This window comes from Rhinoraja longicauda, chromosome 4 (assembly GCF_053455715.1).
Source record: "Rhinoraja longicauda isolate Sanriku21f chromosome 4, sRhiLon1.1, whole genome shotgun sequence".
Lineage (NCBI taxonomy): Eukaryota > Metazoa > Chordata > Chondrichthyes > Rajiformes > Arhynchobatidae > Rhinoraja > Rhinoraja longicauda.
In genome coordinates, this window is record NC_135956.1 from 83,402,823 (window position 1) to 83,424,395 (window position 21,573).

At 47.4% G+C, this 21,573-nt stretch overlaps 1 protein-coding gene across 1 annotated transcript in view; it reads right to left on the bottom strand.

Annotated features, from left to right (window-relative positions):
* znf704 (zinc finger protein 704) overlaps positions 1 to 21,573 on the bottom strand; it is a 161,405-nt gene that overhangs the window by 29,383 nt on the left and 110,449 nt on the right. The window contains exons 3-4 of the mRNA XM_078398206.1: positions 7,111 to 7,220; positions 2,102 to 2,331 (exon numbers count right to left, since the gene is read on the bottom strand). Coding sequence (XP_078254332.1) covers positions 2,102 to 2,331; positions 7,111 to 7,220 — 340 coding nt within the window. The remainder of the gene's footprint in view (positions 1 to 2,101; positions 2,332 to 7,110; positions 7,221 to 21,573) is intronic.

Here is a 21,573-nt window from a genome sequence, read left to right on the forward strand (position 1 = left end):
AGAGATGAGGTCTATACTTGGTGTAAAAACAGGCGCACTCGGTGGAAAGCCACGTGGTCACAGAGAGAATGTGCAAACTCCACACAGGCAGCACCCGAGGTTAGGATCGAATCCGGGTCTCTGGCGCTGTGAGGCCGCAGCTCTGCCAGACACGCCACTGTGCTACCAAATTATCTGAAGCAAACTAATGTATAAGGGGCAAATAAGATGGAAACGTTTTGACTGAGGGGGTCAAGGGTAGGTGCTTTCGAGGAGATGATTGGTGACCCTCGGACTATCTTTGATCGGACTTTACCTTGCATTAAACGTTATTCCTTTATCATGTATCTATACACTGTAAATGGCTCGATTGTAATCACGTATTGTCTTTCCGCTGACTGGTTAGCACGCAACAAAAGCTTCTAACTGTACCTCGGTGCACGTGACAATAAACTAAACTGAACTAATGATTAGTACCTGCCATTGGGGAATTACTCACTGGATTACGGGAGAAACCAGAGGGCCAGGGCAGAGGAAGCAGGAGAGAAAGGGCAAAGGAGCACAGGCAATTGTGAAGATGGTCTCAGTCTTAATGACCAGAGGAATAGCTGGAGGTATTTATTCACAAAATGCTGGAGTAACTCAGCAGGTCAGGCAGCATCTCAGGAGAGAAGGAATGGGTGACGTTTCGGGTCGAGACCCTTCTTCCGACTGTGCTTCTCCCTCTTGCTACTGGAGGTGACGATCGAGGAAGTCATGAGGACCAAGACCGACCCCCGTGCACAACACTTATTACATTTTGTCAACCAGCAGAAGACCAATATATTTCCTACCTGCATTATATTTCCTACCAGCCAGCCAGGCTTAAGAACTGCATGGATAGATGAAGAAAGCAGGATTTAATTAAGTAATTGGAACATTATTTGGATCTCGGCAGCAGTAGGCAATAAGTCCCAAGGCTGATCTACAGATTTGCAGCTGCACCTTTTATTTTCCTGGGCTTGACCGGAGAGATGAGGTCTATCTATACTTGGTGTAAAAACAGGCAGGAAATTGAAATAACTCAAGACGGGTTGGTACACTTTCACCTGAATAGTTGGAATGTATCTCTCCCGTCCAGCGATGGTGGGGAGAACCTCTAAATATATATATATAACAGGGCTCGGAATGACAGTCAGTCACTTGGAGTGTCGGAAGAAATCTTTGGTCTTGGGAGCGATCACTGCAGTGGGGCTCTTGGGTTCCAGTCAACACTGGGCTTTGGACCTCGTTGAAACAAGTGGCAGATGGAATATAGTGTAGCAAAGTGTGGAGTCAAGCATTTTGGTAGTAGGAATAAAGGCGTAGACTATTTTCTAAACGGGGAGAGAATCCAGAAATCGGAGGTACAAAGGGACTTGGGAGTGCTGGTGCAGGATTCCCAAAAAGTTAATCCGCAAGTCGAATGGGTAGCAAAGAAACATAGAAACATAGAAAATAGGTGCAGGAGTAGGCCATTCGGCCCTTCGAGCCTGCACCGCCATTCAATATGATCATGGCTGATCATCCAGCTCAGTAACCTGCACCTGCCTTCTCTCCATACCCCCTGATCCCTTTAGCCACAAGGGCCACATCTAACTCCCTCTTAAATATATCCAATGAACTGGCCTCAACTACCTTCTGTGGCAGAGAATTCCACAGACTCACCACTCTCTGTGTGAAGAAATGTTTTCTCATCTCGGTCCTAAAAGACTTCCCCCTTATCCTTAATCTGTGACCCCTAGTTCTGGACTTCCCCAACATCGGGAACAATTTTCCCGCATCTAGCCTCTCCAACCCCTTAAGGCTCCTTAAGGCATCTCCTTAAGGCAAACTCAATGCTAGCATTTATTTCAAGAGGGGTTGTATACAAAAACAGGGATGTAATGCTGAGGCTCCATAAGGCGCTGGTAAGGCTGCATTTGGAATGTTGCGAGCAATTTTAACATGTGTCTCGATAACTATCGATTGCTTCCAATCTACAGAGAGCAGGTCCCAGACTGTTAGAAAGAAGCTCAGAGTCTTTGCCCTGTTGAGAGTTGAGCTCAAGGTGGATCAGTGAGAGGAAGAACTGAGAGCAGCAGGTGAGATCATTTCAACATACCTTTCTCTTCCTGGGAATGGGTTCATCAAACATCAGGTTGCTGGATTCTGCCTCGTCGATGCTGTCGTCTGGCTGCACAGTTGCGCGGAAAGGTTTGAAGCTGTCCGCCGACAAGGGTGGTGATGGCGTCGATGGGTTTGACTGGTCACTAGGGGCCCCCCAGCTCCAGTTGCCACTGCTGCTGTAGCTCGATGATATGTTAGTCGGCTCCTTCCAAGAACCATTCTGATCTGTGCCACAAAATGCAGCAGGAATTATCATTCATCAGATGCGTCATTTATACCAAAACCTTCTGTACATATACAGTATGCTGCTGACCACCCCCCCCCCCCCCCCCCCCCAGTGATATTTTTTTCAATTATCATCTCTATCAGAACATGGTGTTTTTCACCTGGATGGTGAAGGACTCAATCGTCTAACTCTTGTGGAACATGTTTACTTTTTATTTTTTTCCCCCTTCCCCTTTTCCCATCCTACTTTCTGTTCACTTCTCCCTCGGGATGCACACTGGCGCTGGCGATGAAAGCTGTGATCAGAGGGCTCTGGGGCAGCATGGATCCAAGCCTAGAAATGAACTGCAGATGATGGTTTATAGCGAGGATAGACACAGAGTGCTGGAGTAACTCAGTGGGCCAGGCAGCATAGAAACATAAAAAATAGGTGCAGGAAGAGGCCGTTTGGCCCTACGAGCCCGCATCGCCATTCATTGTGATCATGGCTGATCATCTACAATCAGTAACAATCCTTCTCTCCCGAGATGCTGCCTGACCTGCTGAGTTACTCCAGCATTTTGTGAATAAATCGATTTGTACCAGCATCTGCAGTTACTTTCTTATAGTAACCTGAGCCTGCCTTCTCCCCATATCCCTTTATTCCGCTAGCTCCTGGAGCTCTATTTAACTCTCTTTTAAATTCATCCAGTGAATTGGCCTCCACAGCCTTCTGCGGCAGAGAATTCCACAAATTCACAACTTTCTGGGTGAAAAAGTTTCTTCTCAGTTTTAAATGGCCGCCCCTTTATTCTTAGACTGTGTCCCCTGGTTCTGGACTCCCCCGACATTGGGAACATTTTTCCTGCATCTAGCTTGTCCGTCATCTCTAGATAAAAAGGATGGGTGACGTTTCGAGTTGGAACCCTTCTTCAGACTTAGTCTGAAGGATAAGAAAGGAGATTGGGTGCGAAAATGAAAAGCAATTGCGTTTTACAAAAGGCACACGACTCACTCTTTCACTTTACTATCCAGGTGAAAATAACTGGCATATCTGCGAATGTGGATTCTATTGCCTTGACTAACAATGATCCTGGGTACCAGGTCTCACAGACTGACAAGACCAATTCAGGGCAGAGCCAGTTACTTACTGAAAGAGACGCCCTGTGTTACACTGGAATTTAGAAGGATGAGAGGGGATCTTATCGAAACGTATAAGATTATTAAGGGGTTGGACACGTTAGAGGCAGGAAACATGTTCCCAATGTTAGGGGAGTCCAGAACAAGGGGCCACAGTTTAAGAATAAGGGGTAGGCCATTTAGAACTGAGACGAGGAAAAACTTTTTCAGTCAGAGAGTTGTGAATCTGTGGAATTCTCTGCCTCAGAAGGCAGTGGAGGCCAATTCTCTGAATGCATTCAAGAGAGAGCTAGATAGAGCTCTTAAGGATAGCGGAGTCAGGGGGTATGGGGAGAAGGCAGGAACGGGGTACTGATTGAGAATGATCAGCCATGATCACATTGAATGGCGGTGCTGGCTCGAAGGGCCGAATGGCCTCCTCCTGCACCTATTGTCTATTGTCTATTGCCTCATTAATCAGTAGAGAACCAGCTACCGTTCATCAGGTTCCCCCTGAGATTAGTCAGACAGAATGGTAGAAATGCAGTTTAGGTTTACTCAAATATTCTGAATAAGAAAATAAGTATGAGCCATTTAACAGTGTTGGGAATGAGATTTTTTCCTGTTTCCTTGAGTGTACTATAAGTGCATGAAAATGACACATAATCAGTATGTATCTAATAGAACAATAGAAAAATTACACTTGAGAGAGAAAGAACCTGAATTTATGTGAGCACCATTCATAAATGCTTTATATGATAGTTCTGTGGCCAGCATGCTCCTGTTTAGTGGCCCTCTTTTATACTGTGTCTCATGACAGTATCATATCATATCATCATATCATATCATATCATATATATACAGCCGGAAACAGGCCTTTTCGGCCCAACAAGTCCGTGCCGCCCAGCGATCCCCGTACATTAACACTATCCTACACCCACTAGGGACAATTTTTACATTTACCCAGCCAATTAACCTACACACCTGTACGTCTTTGGAGTGTGGGAGGAAACCGAAGATCTCGGAGAAAACCCACGCAGGTCACGGGGAGAACGTACAAACTCCTTACAGTGCAGCACCCGTAGTCAGGATCGAACCTGAGTCTCCGGCGCTGCATTCGCTGTAAAGCAGCAACTCTACCGCTGCGCTACCGTGCGCTATCATGACATCATTTTCTCTTGGATCGTAAAAAAATGTTGTATTTGGATGTCAACAGGACTTTACTTTAATTTTTCAGTGCCTCTGACCAAATATTCAATTGAGATGCTCTGATTCAACTTTCTTATTTTATATTTTTTAATGTGCTTATTGATTATTTATTCATCCTGCCTTATCCCATTGCTGCATTCAGAGCTGCCGTACAGTTCTGCTACCGCTGTGTGGTTCAATGGTTTCTTTACTGTCACGTGTACCAGGTGCAGTGAAATACATTTTTGCTGACAGCTCAGCAAGTCTATCCCCGTACATAAGCACAATCCCCCTTCGCTAACTTCATAGTCCCTGCTTTCCTTCTCTATCCCTTCCCCCCTTCTCAGTTCCCCCACTAGTCTTCTTGTCTCCGACTACATCCTATCTCCCCTGACATCAGTCTCAAGAAGGGTCCCGACCCGAAACGTCACCCATTCCTTCTCTCCAGAGATGCTGCCTGACCCGCTGAGTTTTACTCCAGCATTTTGTGTCTACCTTCGATTTAAACCAGCATCTGCAGTTTTTTTTTCCCAGCACAATCCCCCGGTCAGTACAATATGCACAGAACAGCCCACCGAGTCCCTATGCAAGAGGTGCCATTTTGTCGCCATTTTACAGTCCCAGCTGCACCTGGCCACGAAGATTCATGGCAGCCATCGCCTCTATTCCGGTCGTCTCACGAACCTTTGTCCCTCTCCATGCCCAACCCTCTCTAGCCCTCACTCCCCAGGGGATGCCTCCCGCAGCCAACCACGAAGGCACGGAGGTAAGCCCTCCCCTCCCCAGTTCGTCTCATCGGGCCTTTTGTCCAGCGGCAAAGTTCTATGGACAAATGGTGTTTCTTACCAAAGTGAGTACACTTTAAAAATACTTTCAATAGGTGCAAACTGCTTTGGGACAACTGGAGGTTGTGGACTTCTATATATAAACACAAAGTGCTGGAGTAACTGAGCTGGTCAGGCAGCATCTGTGGAGCGAATGGACAGGTCACGATTCCGTCGGGACCCTTCGTCTGACTCAGCAAAACGTAAAGTGCCGACGTTACTCAAGATTCTGACATATCTGCAGTTCCCTGCGTCTCCTCTTTATATTTAATCCAAGTCGCTTCTCTCTAATCGTCCAGATGCCCGGGCGACAGATGGTCATCGATGTGCCACAGTGCAGGGGGCACCTCCTAAGGACCTTCTACAAACACGGTGGCGGCATCAGCCATTTTCTATGGAGTGGTCTGCTGGAGCAGCAGCATCTCAGCGGCGGAAGGGAAGAGACTCGTCAAGCTGGTCAGGAAGGCCAGCTCTGTCCTGGGTTGCCCCCTCGACTCAGTGCAGGCGGTGGGAGAGAGGAGGATGATGGCAAAGATAACATCGCTGCTGGACAACGACTCCCATCCCATGCAGGACACTGTCACTGCACTGAGCAGCTCCTTCAGTGACAGACTCCTTCACCCCAAGTGCGTGAAGGAGAGATATCGGAGGTCCTTCCTTCCTGCTGCTGTGAGACTGCACAACCAGCACTGCTCCCAGCAGACCAGTCAACAGACCAGTTAACAGTAACAGTAAAAAAAACAAAACACAGTAAATGATGACAATTATCCTTATCTTTACTTTTATTTATAATGAATGTCTCTTGCTATCCACTTTGCTGCTGTAACACTGCAAATTTCCCCGGTGTGGGACAAATAAAGGAACATATTATATTATTATTTTATTTCCAGTTCATTCAATTTAACCACTGGAAAATGGAAAGCTCGGCACGCCCTTGGCATCCGTGCCTAATCCTGCAGTCCTCAGAACCGTCATGTGAGGCACCACCACTCAGGAAGAGCTGCCCACAAAATTAACTCATGATCCCCTCGAGCATCATGTGCAACATAAAAGCTGTCACTTCAAAAATTAAGTTAGAAGTCGCAAATTGAATTTGGCTTTACTGAAACAAATTGTATGAACAACTAGTCTAAGTGGACCCGTAGGGCCCAAACCTCTCCTGCATTAGTGCGGCACCCTCTCCTCCATCCCTCTCCCCCCCCACACACCCTCCCTCCTCTCCTCCCCCTCCCCCTCTCTCTCCTTTCCCTCCCCCTTCACCTCCTCCCCTTCCCTCCCCCCCCCACTCCATCCCCCTCAACTCCCATTATCCATCCCCCTCCCCCCATCCCTCCCTAGGAAATCGATTTAAACCTCAAAATGTGGATAACTTTAAAAATATAACACCGATTTCAATGAAACTTCTTCCATTAGCACCAAAGGGACGGCGGTGAGTAAGGTGGGCCTAAAATTGTCGCGCTAACGTGTACCGTTTTGGCTGTAGAGAATAGACAATAGGTGCAGGAGTAGGCCATTCGGCCCTTCGAGCCTGCACCGCCATTCAATGTGATCATGGCTGATCATTCTCATGGCTGTAGTTCAGGAACAAACAAACAAACAAACAAACGAGAGTTTTACGATATAGATTCTACATTAGACATACTGATAACATGTGACTTCAATGGCTTACCCGCCACACGCACCGCGGGGGGAGGGCTGCAGACCAGCGGGCTGGTGGACAGGCTAGTCAGGACCATTGCTGCTGTGACTTTGTCCATCTCCCCTTCCTCAGAGAGGTTTCTACGTTAACAAAAACAAAGCAGACAGAATCAGCAACTACTTCCAGCCCGTATAAAGACCCATACTTCCTGTAGGCAGAAACAAAGACTGTTGAAACATTTCCCTGTTAAAACAATGCTGTGGTTGGAAATATTGTCATAACAGAAGGTATCAGAGTGGTAAATAAACACAGCACATCATCCTGGAAAAAAAATCCATATTAATTATACAAGCCATTATTAATGCACATATCAATCACCAGAATACATTGCTCAAACATCTGGTTCACCCAAAATCATCTCACCCGTACACTCTCCTTTGTTTTTAAGAATCTGCTGGATTATTGCATCAATTGCCTATGATTGAGTGTGATGGAATATTCTCCACTCATCTGGATATGCACAGTTCAGGCAGCGTCAGGAATTCAATACCTTCCTGTTTAATCTGCACAATTATGCATTCACCGAAACATTCATTGTCTCCATCACCACTACAGAATCATAGCTGCAGTATATGTCATCTTCAAAACGCTGTAATTACTTGCACAGGCCATTCTGAAAGCTGCTGCCAGCTCTACTGTTAAAGAGGCCTGGTTAACAAGTCCAATAGACAATAGACAATAGGTGCAGGAGTAGGCCATTCGGCCCTTCGAGCCAGCACCGCCATTCAATGTGATCATGGCTCATCATTCTCAATCAGTACCCCGTTCCTGCCTTCTCCCCATACCCCCTGACTCCGCTATCCTTAAGAGCTCTATCTAGCTCTCTCTTGAATGCATTCAGAGAATTGACCTCCACTGCCTTCTGAGGCAGAGAATTCCACAGATTCACCACTCTCTGACTGAAAAAGTTTTTCCTCATCTCCGTTCTAAATGGCCTACCCCTTATTCTTAAACTGTGGCCCCTTGTTCTGGACTCCCCCAACATTGGGAACATGTTTCCTGCCTCTAACGTGTCCAACCCCTTAATAATCTTATACGTTTCGATAAGATCCCCTCTCATCCTTCTAAATTCCAGTGTATACAAGCCTAGTCGCTCCAGTCTCAACATATGACAGTCCCGCCATTCCGGGAATTAACCTAGTAAACCTGCGCTGCACGCTGCAAGACCATCATCTCCAGATCACACACCAACCTGACTTGGAAATATAATAAACTCTCGCAATAGCGTACCTACATATAATGAATTTTGGTGAAAGAAGTGGGGGATCTTATTGAAACATATAAGATTATTAAGGGACTGGACAGGCTAGAGGCAGGAAACATGTTCCCGATGTTGGGGGAGCCCGCACCAGGGGCCACAGTTTAAAAATAAGGGTTAGGCCATTTAGAACGGAGATGAGGAAAAACGTTTACACTCCGAGAGTTGTGAAGCTGTGGAATTCTCTGCCTCAGAAGGCAGCGGAGGCCAATTCTCTGGATGCTTTCAAGAGAGAGAGTTAGGTTGATCTCTTAATGATAGCGGAGTCAGGGGATATGGGGAGAGGGCAGGAACGGGGTACTGATTGAGAATGATCAGCCATGATCACGGTGAATGGCGGTGCTGGCTCGAAGGGCCGAATGGCCTACTCCTGCACCTATTGTCCATTATTATCAGGAGGATAGCAATTCCAAGATGGCTGCACCGCCATGCGGCTGCGGCTTGCCGGCAGTCTGTTTGTCCTTTTTCTTTTTTTGTCTATGTGTTAGTGTTAGTGTTAGATGTGTGTAGTAGTTTATTTTTAGCTGAGTATATGTGGCGGGTGGTGGGGTGGGGGGGGAAACCTTTCTTTAAAAAAAATCTCTTCCTCGAGGAGCGGCTCGGCCGCGGGACCCTCCATCGCCCGGCACGGCTCGGCCGCGGGGCCTCCATCGCCCGGCACGGCTCGGCCGCGGGACCCTCCATCGCCCGGCACGGCTCGGCCGCGGGGCCTCCATCGCCCGGCACGGCTCGGCCGCGGGGCCTCCATCGCCCGGCACGGCTCGGCCACGGGGCCTCCATCGCCCAGCACGGCTCGGCCGCGGGGCCTCCATCGCCCGGCACAGCTCGGCCGCGGGACCTTCCATCTCCTGCGCGAGTCGGGATCCTCGGTCGCCTCGGCAGAAGTCGAACTATCTGTCCGTGGGAGAAGCATGGGGGAAGAGAGAAGAATTTTTTTTTTGCCTTCCATCACAGTGAAGGGGGAGTCACTGTGATGGATGTTTGTGTTAAAATTGTGTGTCTTGTGTCTTTTACTCTGTACTGTTGTGGCGGCGTGGGAAATGATTTTCGTTCAATTCATTTTGAATGACAATTCAGATTCAGATTCAGATCAGGAAAGTAGATGACCATCACTTTCACAAGGCAGGGTAAATAGAGACGAGCAATGAGTACTGGCCTTGGGCTCAATGCCCAATCTTGAAAAATATCCTGATACTTGCAATAACAGCAACTGCATTCTGAAAATAACATATAGCGAACAATCCCCTTTTGGTACATTCATGGGCTTGGGCTGCACCTCCGAAGCTGGTCCCAGTGTGGGGTTTGCTGAAAACACGTCTGGCGACACTCCAGGATTGCCAAGGAAACTCCTGTGGGTCCGACTGGAGCGTGCCCATCCATCCTTAAAATTAGTTTATCCACGGTGACACGAAGAGAATGCAGAGTTAATCCACTCAGTGGGGAGCTGGTCACCACACATCATGAAAACGGAGAGCCACTCAGCTGGAGAAATAGCTGGAATACCTCTGACGAGACCAATTTGGTACCTTGGATACCAGTGCCGAAAGGAAAGAAAATCAAACAAGCCCACTACATGCAAAACTGGAGTTGTTCAATGGTAATAGAGTTGAACAAGAGCTGCCGGAGTAAATCAGTGGGTCGGGGGCAGCATCTGGGGAAGGAAACGGGTGATACCAGACTTCGGCAAGGAGTCACCGCCCAGGAGGATGATGTGAGAGGTCTCTCTTTGAGTGTCTCTGGGGATCCTTCATTGCTTCTACTCTGGGACTGTAGAGAGCATCCTGTCCGGCAACATTACAGTCTGGTTTGGGAACAGCTCTGCCCAGGACAGGATGGCCCTGCAGAGAGTAGTGCGTTCGGCAGAACGCACCATGGGAACTACACTCATCCCCCTGCAGGACCTATACATCAGGAGGTGCAGATCCAGAGCAAGTAAGATTATGAGGGACCCCTGCCACCCCAGTAACGGACTGTTCCAGATGCTACGGTCAGGCAAGCGCCTCCGCTGTCACGCTGTGAAAACGGAGAGGATGAGACGGAGTTTCTTCCCACAGTTAGGGGGGGTGGTAAATAGCGAGGAAGGGATCTGCAAGCTGCAGGAAGATATAGATGAGATGGTCAGATGGGCGGAGCAGTGACAGATGGAATTTAATCCTGAAAAGTGCGAGGTGATGCACTTTGGCAGGAATAACTTGGAGAGGGAGTACACCATGAATGGAAGGACCCTAGGGAAGACAGGGATACAGAGGGACCTTGGAGTACAGGTACACAAGTCCTTGAAGGCAGCAGGACAGGTGGACAGGGTGGTCAAAAAGGCATATGGGTTACTGGCCTTCATTAGCCGGGGCATCGAATATAAAAGTAGGGTGGTAATGATGGAATTGTACAGAACACTGGTGAGGCCACAGCTGGAGTATTGTGTACAGTTCTTGTCACCACATTATAGAAAGGATGTGATAGCTTTGGAGAGGGTGCAGAGGAGATTCACCAGGATGCTGCCAGGGATGAAGGGCCTCGGCTATGAGGAAAGACTGAGCAGACTGGGGTTGTTTTCCCTGGAGCAGAGAAGGCTGAGAGGGGACATGATCGAGTTGTACAAGATCATGAGGGGCATAGATAAGGTAGATGGCGGGGAACTTCTTCCACTGGTGGAAGGTTCAACAACGAGGGGACATAGATACAGGGTAAGGGGAGGGAGGTTTCGGGGGGATGTGAGAAATAACTTTTTCACCCAGAGGGTGGTTGGAGTCTGGAACTCACTGCCTGGGGTGGTGGTGGAGGCGGGAACACTCACAACGTTTAAGAGGCATTTGGATGGGCACTTGAAATGCTACAACATTCAGGGCTACGGTCCAAATGCGGGAAAATGGGATTAAAATTAGACTGTGTTTGGTAACGGGCGGCACGGACACGATGGGCCGAAGGGCCTCTTTCTGTGCTGTAGGACTCTATGACTCTATGAGGCCATCAGGACTGTTAACTTTTATAACTCCAGGGACTAAATTTTGTCTTCTCTATATTAACTTATTAACTTTATTGATATGCTGTAACTGTAATTCTTTTTTGTGCACAATCCGCAGGCATTGCCACTTTCATTTCACTGCACATCGTGTGCGTGTATGTGACAAATAAACTTGACTTGACTTGATCTATCAAGGCTCCGGGTTGACACCCTTCCACCTGGACTCACAGCGTAGAGTGGAAATAGCCGGCGTGAGGAGGTGGGTACGAGGGGAGGAGCCGTGACTGGCAAGCAATAAATGTAGACGAGTGAGGAGGAGTTCATCAGCAGATAACACTCGAGTGGGGGAGGGAAGGGCTGAGGCGGCAAGAGACTGGGAGGCGAGAAACTGCAGGTTTTGGAATCTCAGAGGAAAGGAAGGCGAAGGATGGAACTGAATGAGGGGTGGTGGCGGATGGGACAGCAGAGGGGAAGAAAGGATTGAGGAACAGGAATCTAAGGAGATCCAGTGGGAGGAGTATGTGGATAATGGAGTGATGGGATAAGTGAGGGGCAAGGGGAAAGAAACAGGGTGAAAGGGGGCTGGGGGGAGGAGTATTGTAAGAAAAAGGAAGTGTGTGTGTGTGAGAGGACATGGGTAGAAAGGAGGAGAGAGCATGGGATAGATTGGGCACAGGTTATCTACAATTGAGAGAATTCAATGTTTATACCGTTGGGTTGCAGACGATCCAGGCAGAACTGGAGGTGCTGTTCTTTTAGTTTGTGTTTAATCTCCCCCTGGCAGTGGACGAGGCCAAGGTTAAACGGGGTGGGTGTGAGAATGGGTAAGGGAATTAAAACAACTGCTGGAGATCTACAATGGCCAGAGTGGACAGACAGCATATGCTCGGCAAAACAGTCACCTACTCGAGGTTTGGTCTCGCCGATGTAGAAGAGGCCGTATCGAGAGCACCGATGAGATTGGAGGAGTCTTTATCTCAAGGGGAAGGGCGTCTTAGGTCCCTGGATGGAGGTGAGGGAAGAGGTGTTACATCTGAAGAACGGTCTCGACCCGAAACGTCACCCATTCCTTCTCTCCCGAGATGCTGCCTGACCTGCTGAGTTACTCCAGCATTTTGTGAATAAATCGATTAGTACCAGCATCTGCAGTTATTTCCTTATACTAGGTGTTACATCTTGGTTGGTTGTAAAGGAAAGTGCCCGGGGAGGGGGATGGATGGGGAAAGATGAGCAAACCAAAGAGTAACAGAGGAGGTGGATCCACACACAGTCTGCCTTGGCCCTCCGGACCGCCCCGTTTACAGCTATTTTAATCGCCCTTCCAAGGGCGGCACGGTGGCGCAGCGGTAGAGTTGCTGCCTTACAGCGAATGCAGCGCCGGAGACTCAGGTTCGATCCTGACTAAGGGGGCCGTCTGTACGGAGTTTGTACGTTCTCCCCGTGACCTGCGTGGGTTTTCTCCGAGATCTTCGGTTTCCTCCCACACTCCAAAGACGTACAGGTATGTAGGTTAATTGGCTTGGTAAATGTAACAATTGTCCCTAGTGGGTGTAGGATAGTGTTAATGTGCGGGGATCGCTGGGCGGCGCGGACTCGGTGGGCCGAAGGGCCTGTTTCTGCGCTGTATCTAAATCTAAAAAAAAAAAAATCTAAATCTAAATCTAAAAAATCCCCACACCGTCCAGTCTGTCCTCAACCTCCTCCTCTGCCGGGATGAGGCCCAATGCACACTAGAGGAAATGCACCTCATATTCTGTCTGGGTTGTCTACAACACAATGGCCCAAATGTTGGATTCTCCAATCTCCGCAGATCTGAACCCCTCTCTGCCCCTTTCTCGCTCCTGCCATTAACTCTGGTTCTCTCACACACTCACCTCTTCCCACGATACCCCCCCCCCCCCCCAGCCCACAATCACCCTGTCTCTTTCCTCCCTTCCCCCATTTTCTCCATCAGCCAAACACTTACACACTGTTCCAACTGCATTCCCATTCCTGCTCCCCTACTGCTCACCCCCCCCCCCCCATCCCTCATGGGAAGGTGAGTGTGTGAGAGAACCAGAGTTAATGGCAGGAGCGAGAAAGGAAGCATGCAGGTACAGCAGGCAGTGAAGCTGGCCAATGGAATGTTGGCCTTCATAACAAGAGGAGTTGAGTATAGGAGCAAAGAGGTCCTTCTGCAGTTGTACAGGGCCCTAGTGAGACCGCACCTAGAGTACTGTGTGCAGTTTTGGTCTCCAGATTTGAGGAAGGATATTCTTGCTATTGAGGGCGTGCAGCATAGGTTTACTAGGTTAATTCCCGGAATGGCGAGACTGTCATATGTTGAAAGACTTGTATGTTGAAAGGCTTGTATACACTGGAATTTAGAAGGATGAGAGGGAATCTTATCGAAACATATAAGATTATTAAGGGGTTGGACACGTTAAAGGCAGGAAACATGTTCCCAATGTTGGGGGAGTCCAGAACAAGGGGCCACAGTTTAAGAATAAGGGGTAGGCCATTTAGAACAGAGATGAGGAAAAACTTTTTCAGTCAGAGAGTTGTGAATCTGTGGAATTCTCTGCCTCAGAAGGCAGTGGAGGCCAATTCTCTGAATGCATTCAAGAGAGAGCTACATAGAGCTCTTAAGGATAGCTGAGTCGGGGGGTATGGGGAGAAGGCAGGAACGGGGTACTGATTGAGAATGATCAGCCATGATCACATTAAATGGTGGTGCTGGCACGAAGGGCCGAATGGCCTCCTCCTGCACCTATTGTCTATTGTCTATTCAATTCCATTCCTTCCTTTCCCATTAAATTCAAGGATCTGCCGCCATTTGTTCCCCACACTACCACCCAGCCTCAGTCTCTCTCTCCATCCTTCTCTCCCCCACGTGACGTATCTGCCAATCCTCGTCACCTGGATCCACCTCTCACTTGTTAACTTCCCCCCAACCCCCCGCAAGTCCTTATACAGTCTACTTCTCCTCTGTAGGAAACATGTTCCCCATGTTTGGGGAGTCCCGAACCAGGGGCCACTGTTTAAGAGTAAGGGGTCGGCCATTTAGAACGGAGATGAGGAAAAACTTTTTCACTCAGAGAGTTGTGAAATTGTGGAGAAGGCAGTGGAGGTCAATTCCCTGGATGCTTTCAAGAGAGAGTAGATAGAGCTCTTAATTATACCGGAGTCAAGGGATATGGGAGAAGGCAGGAACGGGGTGCTGATTGTGGATGATCAGCCATGATCACAGTGAATGGGGGTGCTGGCTCGAAGGGCCGAATGGCCTCCTCCTGCACCTACTGTCTATTGTCTACTCTTGAAATGAAGGGTCTCGACCTTAAACATTGACTATTCATTTCCCTCCACACAGATGCTGCCCGACCCATTGAGTTCCTCCAGCAACTCCCCTTTTTATGCCACGTATTTCAGCAGCTGCAACTCTTGTGCCTCTTGTTCATTTGTCAACCTCAGACATTCGAAGAGCCAACATTGAAAATTACAAAAGCAATTTATTAAGGTGTTAGTTGCAAATCTCAACTCGGAATCATTGAAGCCCAAGTGGTTCCTTCTGTGACAAGTGGTTCCTTCTGTGACATCCTCATGTGGTCACTCAGTCTCTGGTACGATTGCTGAACCGATACCACAAATATTCCGTCAGACTGTGGCTGTGACCAAGGACTCTTGGATAGTTAGTCTTCTTAGAGACATTAAATTGGTGAGGGATACTGACACTTCCTTCACTGACATAATATGGCATTTGTAAAATACAATGTAGGACTGCTCACGGATAAAGTGGGGATTTATGATTGGAGTCAGAGGGTGTAGACAAGGTGTAGAAATGGTACTTTGCATCTGTAGTCATCAAGGAGAAGGGCGTGGAGGACATATGAGATCAATTTCCGAGGTTTTTACGAGACGACAGGAGATGTGATGGAGAAAGGAGGGGGCCCTTGGTAATCCACTTCACCTTGAGACTAATGAGGATGACGTTATGATATCACTGACTTGTTTGAATCTCATGCTCAATAGCTGAGCAACACGGAACTAGAACAGCAACCGTTACAGAGGAAAAAGAAGAAGAAATTGAAACCGAATAGAGAGAAGAGAAGAAGAGGAGAAGAAGAGAGAAGAGAGGAGAGGAGAGGAGAAGGAGAGAGGAGAGAGAGAGAGAGAGAGAGGAGGAGAGGAGAAGGAGAGAGGAGAGAGAGAGAGAGAAGAGAGAGAGAGAGAGAGAGAGAGAGAGAGAGAGAGAGAGAGAGAGAGAGAGAGAGAGAGAGAGAGAGAGAGAGAGAGAGAGAGAGAGAGAGAGAGAGAGAGAGAGAGAGAGAGAGAGAGAGAGAGAGAGAGAGAGAGAGAGAGAGAGAGAGAGAAAGAGAGAGAGAGAGAGAGAGAGAGAGAGAGATGAGAGAGAGAGAGAGAGAGAGAGAGAAGTTTGAAATAGCAAGATACCTCTTCCATCAATGCCGCTAAGGGTCTTGCCATTAAATAATCTCTTTTCCCTTACATTCGATCTTCCAAAGTGCAACTTGCTACACCGCAACCTTATGCCTTCCATGAGTAAGCTTCTCCTTCTCCTCCAGGGTTGTTGACATCTTTCCGCTGAGGGAGAAGGAGGAGGAGGAGGGGCAGCGGTGGAGGGGGAGTGACAGAGTGGACAAAGCGATGGCCGACAGGAAGAGGCAGCCGCTGGAGAGAGGGAAGGGAGCCCCACTGTGACAAAGCGCAACCTGTCGGTGGTGGCGGCCTGAAAAAAATGCTGTCGGCCAGGGGCTACAATGTGAGCCGCAACAACTGCCATGCCAACCGGATGGTGAAACAGCTGGTCAAAAGGGCACATTGTGGGCAATGTCCACGGCTCGGCGGGGAGTTGCTCTCCACTGCCTCCTTCGTTCACTGATCTCAGTACGTTCCTAATGCCGCACCGACAGTGAAGAAAGCGAATGGTATGTTGGCATTCAGAGCAAGAGGATTTGAGTTTAGGAGCAGGGAGGTTCTGCTGCAGTTGGACAGGGCCTTGGTGAGACCGCACCTGGAGTATTGTGTGCAGTTTTGGTCTCCTAACCTGAGGAAAGACGTTCTTGCCTTAGAGGAGTACAGAGAAGGTTCACCAGATTGATCCCTGGGATGGCGGGACTTACATATGAGGAAAGACTAGATAGACTGGGCTTGTACTCGCTGGAATTTAGAAGACTGAGGGGGGATCTTATAGAAACATATAAAATTCTTAAGGGGTTGGAGAGGCTAGATGCGGGAAGATTGTTCCCGATGTTGGGGGAGTCCAGAACCAGGGGTCACAGCTTAAGGATAAGGGGGAAGTCTCTTAGGACCGAGATGAGAAAACATTTCTTCACACAGAGAGTGGTGAGTCTGTGGAATTCTCTGCCGCAGAAGGTAGTTGAGGCCAGTTCATTGGCTATATTTAAGAGGGAGTTAGATGTGGCCCTTTTTGCTAAAGGGATCAGGGGGTATGGAGAGAAGGCAGGTACAGGCTACTGAGCTGAATGATCAGCCATGATCATATTGAATGGCGGTGCAGGCTCGAAGGGCCGAATGGCCTACTCCTGCACCTATTTTCTATGTTTCTATGACAGTGGAGAGCAGGGAGCCCAGGCAACGCTTTTATAACGAGGGAGCCCTCACCATCCGCCCACCGCTAAATTTGCGTTTCTCACTTTTATTAAACCCTCGGATCACGGCAAAGCCATCAACACCATCTCTCTAAACCTGATGGGCCCTGACCTAACGCGGCAAAGCATGTAAATCCCTCAGGGTTGCAAGCCCGGGCTGGGCTGGGCTGGGCTGAACTCGCCCGATTCTCCACCCAGTTGCAATTTAAAATCTCCTTTCACGGGAGAAACGATTCCAGAAGAATCACTCCGTTTAGACTGCTCTGAAACGATTCAATAAACGTGGCTGCAATAACACAGGCCATTCTGGAAACAGGACCCCATATTGTGACTTGTTTACGTAAGTGTGAGTTTACCTAAGTCGCCTATTACGTAAGTCGTGGAGTGCCGGTCGTTATAAACCCAAATGACCAAGTCACCATGCATCTTAATCATCTGGATTAAGCCTAATAAATAGCTGAGTATTCATAAATAATCACAGACACACTTATCCCACAAGCTCATCCCTTGCCTAAGATCTATTTCCAGAGCTTATTCCAAAGCTATAAGTGTGAGATTGTAAACAAAAAAGAATGTTTCATAATCCCGCAGGTGAAATCACTCTCAGCCACGGACTGTTAGAAGGCAACTCGGTAAAATTACATGTCTGAACCAGACTTCTTTTTAGCTCTTGCAAAGTAATAATTGTCTTCAATTAGCAGCAGTGAAATACCACAATGATAGGAATGGATAGGATTTCCTTCTGGGAGAAGAAGGTTTCGCGCAATATATTATGATTCTGAAGGGCAAGTGGGTGCTGAAGTTGAGAAATTTATTGTAACAAAAAATGGGGAACATCTATGCTTGCTAACAAATCTTATCACTTTGAAAAAAGATATAAAATGTTGTGAAGCTTAATGGTAAATCAGAAGATTAGAACATTTTAGAAACCCGCAAAGGGTACATGACAGATAATAAAGAATAAGATAGATTATGAGTACTACTGCCTTACAGCGCCAGAGACCCGGGTTCGATCCTGACTATGGGTGCTTGATTGTACGGAGTTTGTAACGTTCTTCCCATGACCTGCGTGGGTTTTCTCCGAGATCTTCGGTTTCCTCCACGCTCCAAAGAGGTATAGATTTGTAGGTTAATTAGCTTGGAATCAATGTAAAATTGTCCCTCGTGTGTGTCGGGTAGTGTTAATGCGCGGGGATCGCTGGTCAGTGCAGACTCGGTGGGCCGAAGGGCCTGTTTCCGCACTGTATCTCTAAATCGAAAGTAAACGAAACTAAGAGTGTATATGCAGAATGAAAAAAATAACTGTTGTAAACATTGATTCCTTAGCGGATGTGATAGGGAAATTATAATTCCCACAGAGTATCCCCTTCCTACTTATCCCCCAAAGCCCATCCCATTCCTAAGATTTAATAATAATATGCCTTTATTGTCATTGTACACAAGGTACAACGAAATTAGAAATGCTACAACTGGTAACAGTGCGACAGTGCAGACAATTGCACAGACATACGAACCAACACAACAAATGCCAGTATCATATAAAAACCGATTTAAAATCCTAATAAATAATGAGTGGGTTAAACACTGAAAAATTCTTAAAAGAAAGTTTCTTTTTTGAAAATGATAGTAGCCGAATCATGTGCTTCCGTTCACTCTTCTTATTGCCCAGGGAAAGAAACTGTTCTTGAGTCGATTTGTCCTGGCCCTTAGGCTCCTATAGCGCCTCCCAGAGGGCAGGAGAACAAACAATTCGTGTCCCGGGTGAGTGCTGTCCTTGATTATGACTCTAACCCTGTTCAGACAGCGCGAGCTGGTGATGTTCTTCAGAGAGGGCAGTGGACAGCCGATGATTTTCTCTGCTGTCCTGATGACCTTTCGGAGGGCCTTCTGGTCTGCAGCCGAGCAGCCAGCATACCACACAGTGGTGCAGTATGCCAGTACGCTCTCGATGGTGGAGCGGTAGAAGGTCACCAGCAGATTCTCCTTCAGTCTGTTTTTCCGAAGTAATCTTAGGAAATGCATTCTTACTTCCAGAGCCTGATCGAAAGCCAGAAATGTAAGACTGTAAACACTGGAGAATGTTTCATAGTCAAGTAGGTGAAGTACTCACATGGCGTTTTCGGAAGTAGCTGAGAAAAATGACATGTCTAAACCAGATTCTTTTTCAGTTCTGGCAAAGTAATAATTGTCGACAATTAACAGCAATGAAATACCAAGAGGATTGACAGGATCTGAGTGACTCATTTCTTTTGGGAGAATAGGGAAAGGGACATAAGGAAAAGTGATATAAGAAAATTGCAGAGACAAAATTGTACGTTCTCCCCGTGACCTGCGTGGGTTTTCTCCGAGATCTTCGGTTTCCTCCCACACTCCAAAGACGTACAGGTATGTAGGTTAATTGGCTGGGTAAATGTAAAAATTGTCCCTAGTGGGTGTAGGATAGTGTTAATGTACGGGGATCACTGGGCGGCACGGACTTGGAGGGCCGAAAAGACCTGTTTCCGGCTGTAGATATATGATATGATATGAATAACATGATTTCACAAAGCACCAGAAACAGCTCAATAATTGAAAATAAGAGAGCAAAAGAGAGGGATGAACTTAAACCACTGATTATCATTGGAGAACTTATTATTGGGGCTGAAAGCTGACGTCCCTTGAATGTAATGACCTCCATCCTCAGAAGATACATAGATGGTTGTGACATAAAAAAGTGGTTAAGTGGATTTTTGTGAAAAGTGTGTGGGCATTCTTTGAAAATGTACGGGAGATGCACATCTGGTTTCTGGGTTGCATATCTGGGTTGGGAGCCCACTTTAAATGTAATGGCTGATGGTCATAAACATCGCAAAATTCCCACGCTTACCTGACCGTCAAACTGTCGCCTCCAATCTACCTGCCAAATGTCCCAGTAAATTATTTAAACACAAGCATTTTATGGTATTTTGAAATGACTTTACTTATTTGAATATAATGTGCCTCTAAATGCATCTAAGAGAACCTAGCAAACCTGGGGACAGCAGGCGACAGCGCCCGCAATAAGCAACGATACCTGGCGACAAGCAAGCTGTCGCCGAGAAATTTCACTCCGGATGATTTCTCAGCGACGCGCCGAGATCCACTACGATTCTTGGAAGACTCCTCACGATCGTGCCCGCGACACCCGGCGCACTGTCGGCGACAGCCTAGTGGCCGGCAGTCGCCTTAAAATTGCCTAAAGTGCGGCAGGCCCTTAATCCTGTCATTGAGAAAATGCCAGAATCTGGTACTAACAAAGTAAAAATAGAACATTTAAAAAGTAATAATAAAATTATGTACAGAGGATGTCGGGGTCCAAGTCCATAACTCCCTGAAAGTGGCAACACAAGTATATAGATAGAGTGGTAAAGAAGCTATATGGTATGATTACCTACATTGGTCGGGGCACTGTATATAAGAGTCAGGAAGTCATGATGCAGCTTTATAGGATTTTGGTTAGGCCGCATTTTGAATATATGTTCAGTTCTGGTTGCCCCATTAATTCGGAAGGATGTGGAAGCTTTGGAAAGGGTGGAAAGGAGGTTTACCAGAACAATGCCTGGATTAGGAGGTATTAGCTACAGAGAGAGGTAGCAAACCAGAGGTTGCAGGGAGACCTGACAGAAGTATATAAAAATGATGGGAAGTGCAAAGAACTGAAAGACAAGAGGGCATACCTTTTAAGGTGAGAAGGGCAAAGCTTCAAGGAGATGGGCATGGCAAGTTATTACAGAGGGTGATGAGTGCCTGGAATGCACAGCTGGGAGCGGTGATTGAGGCAAATGCAATAGTGGCATTTGAGACTTTTGGATAGGCACATGGATATGCATAGAATGGAGGGATATCTTATCGAAACGTATAAGATTATTAAGGGGTTGGACACGTTAGAGGCAGGAAACATGTTCCCAATGTTGGGGGAGTCCAGAACAAGGGGCTACAGTTTAAGAATAAGGGGTAGGCCATTTAGAACTGAGATGAGGAAAAACTTTTTCAGTCAGAGAGTTGTAAATCTGTGGAATTTGCCTCAGAAGGCAGTGGAGGCCAATTGTCCGAATGCAATCAAGAGAGAGCTAGATAGAGCTCTTAAGGATAGCGGAGTCAGGGGGTTATGGGGAGAAGGCAGAAACGGGGTACTGATTGAGAATGATTAGCCATGATCACATTGAATGGCAGTGCTGGCTCGAAGGGCCGAATAGCCTCCTCCTGCACCTATTGTCTATTGTGTATTGATATGGATTATGTGCTGGCACACAAGAGTTGGTCTCGGCATCATGTTCGGCACAGACATTGCGGGCCGAAGGGCCTGTTCTTGTTCACTGTACTGCTCTTTGTTCTATGTTTTAAATGCCAATAATCCACAATGTCATTGTTCAGATGTCCCAGTGGTTCAGCATCCGGCTGATTGGTTCCCAAACCATTCCCACTATATCAACTGAGCCATATTCCCACATTCATTTTAAACACACTGTGGACCCATTCCCACAGTCACCTTAAACCACTGGGGCATCTTTCTCACGATCCCTATAAATACCCTAAGTTCCCACCGTTCCCACAGTCCCTGAAACTCACCCGGTTCTCCAGAAAATGTA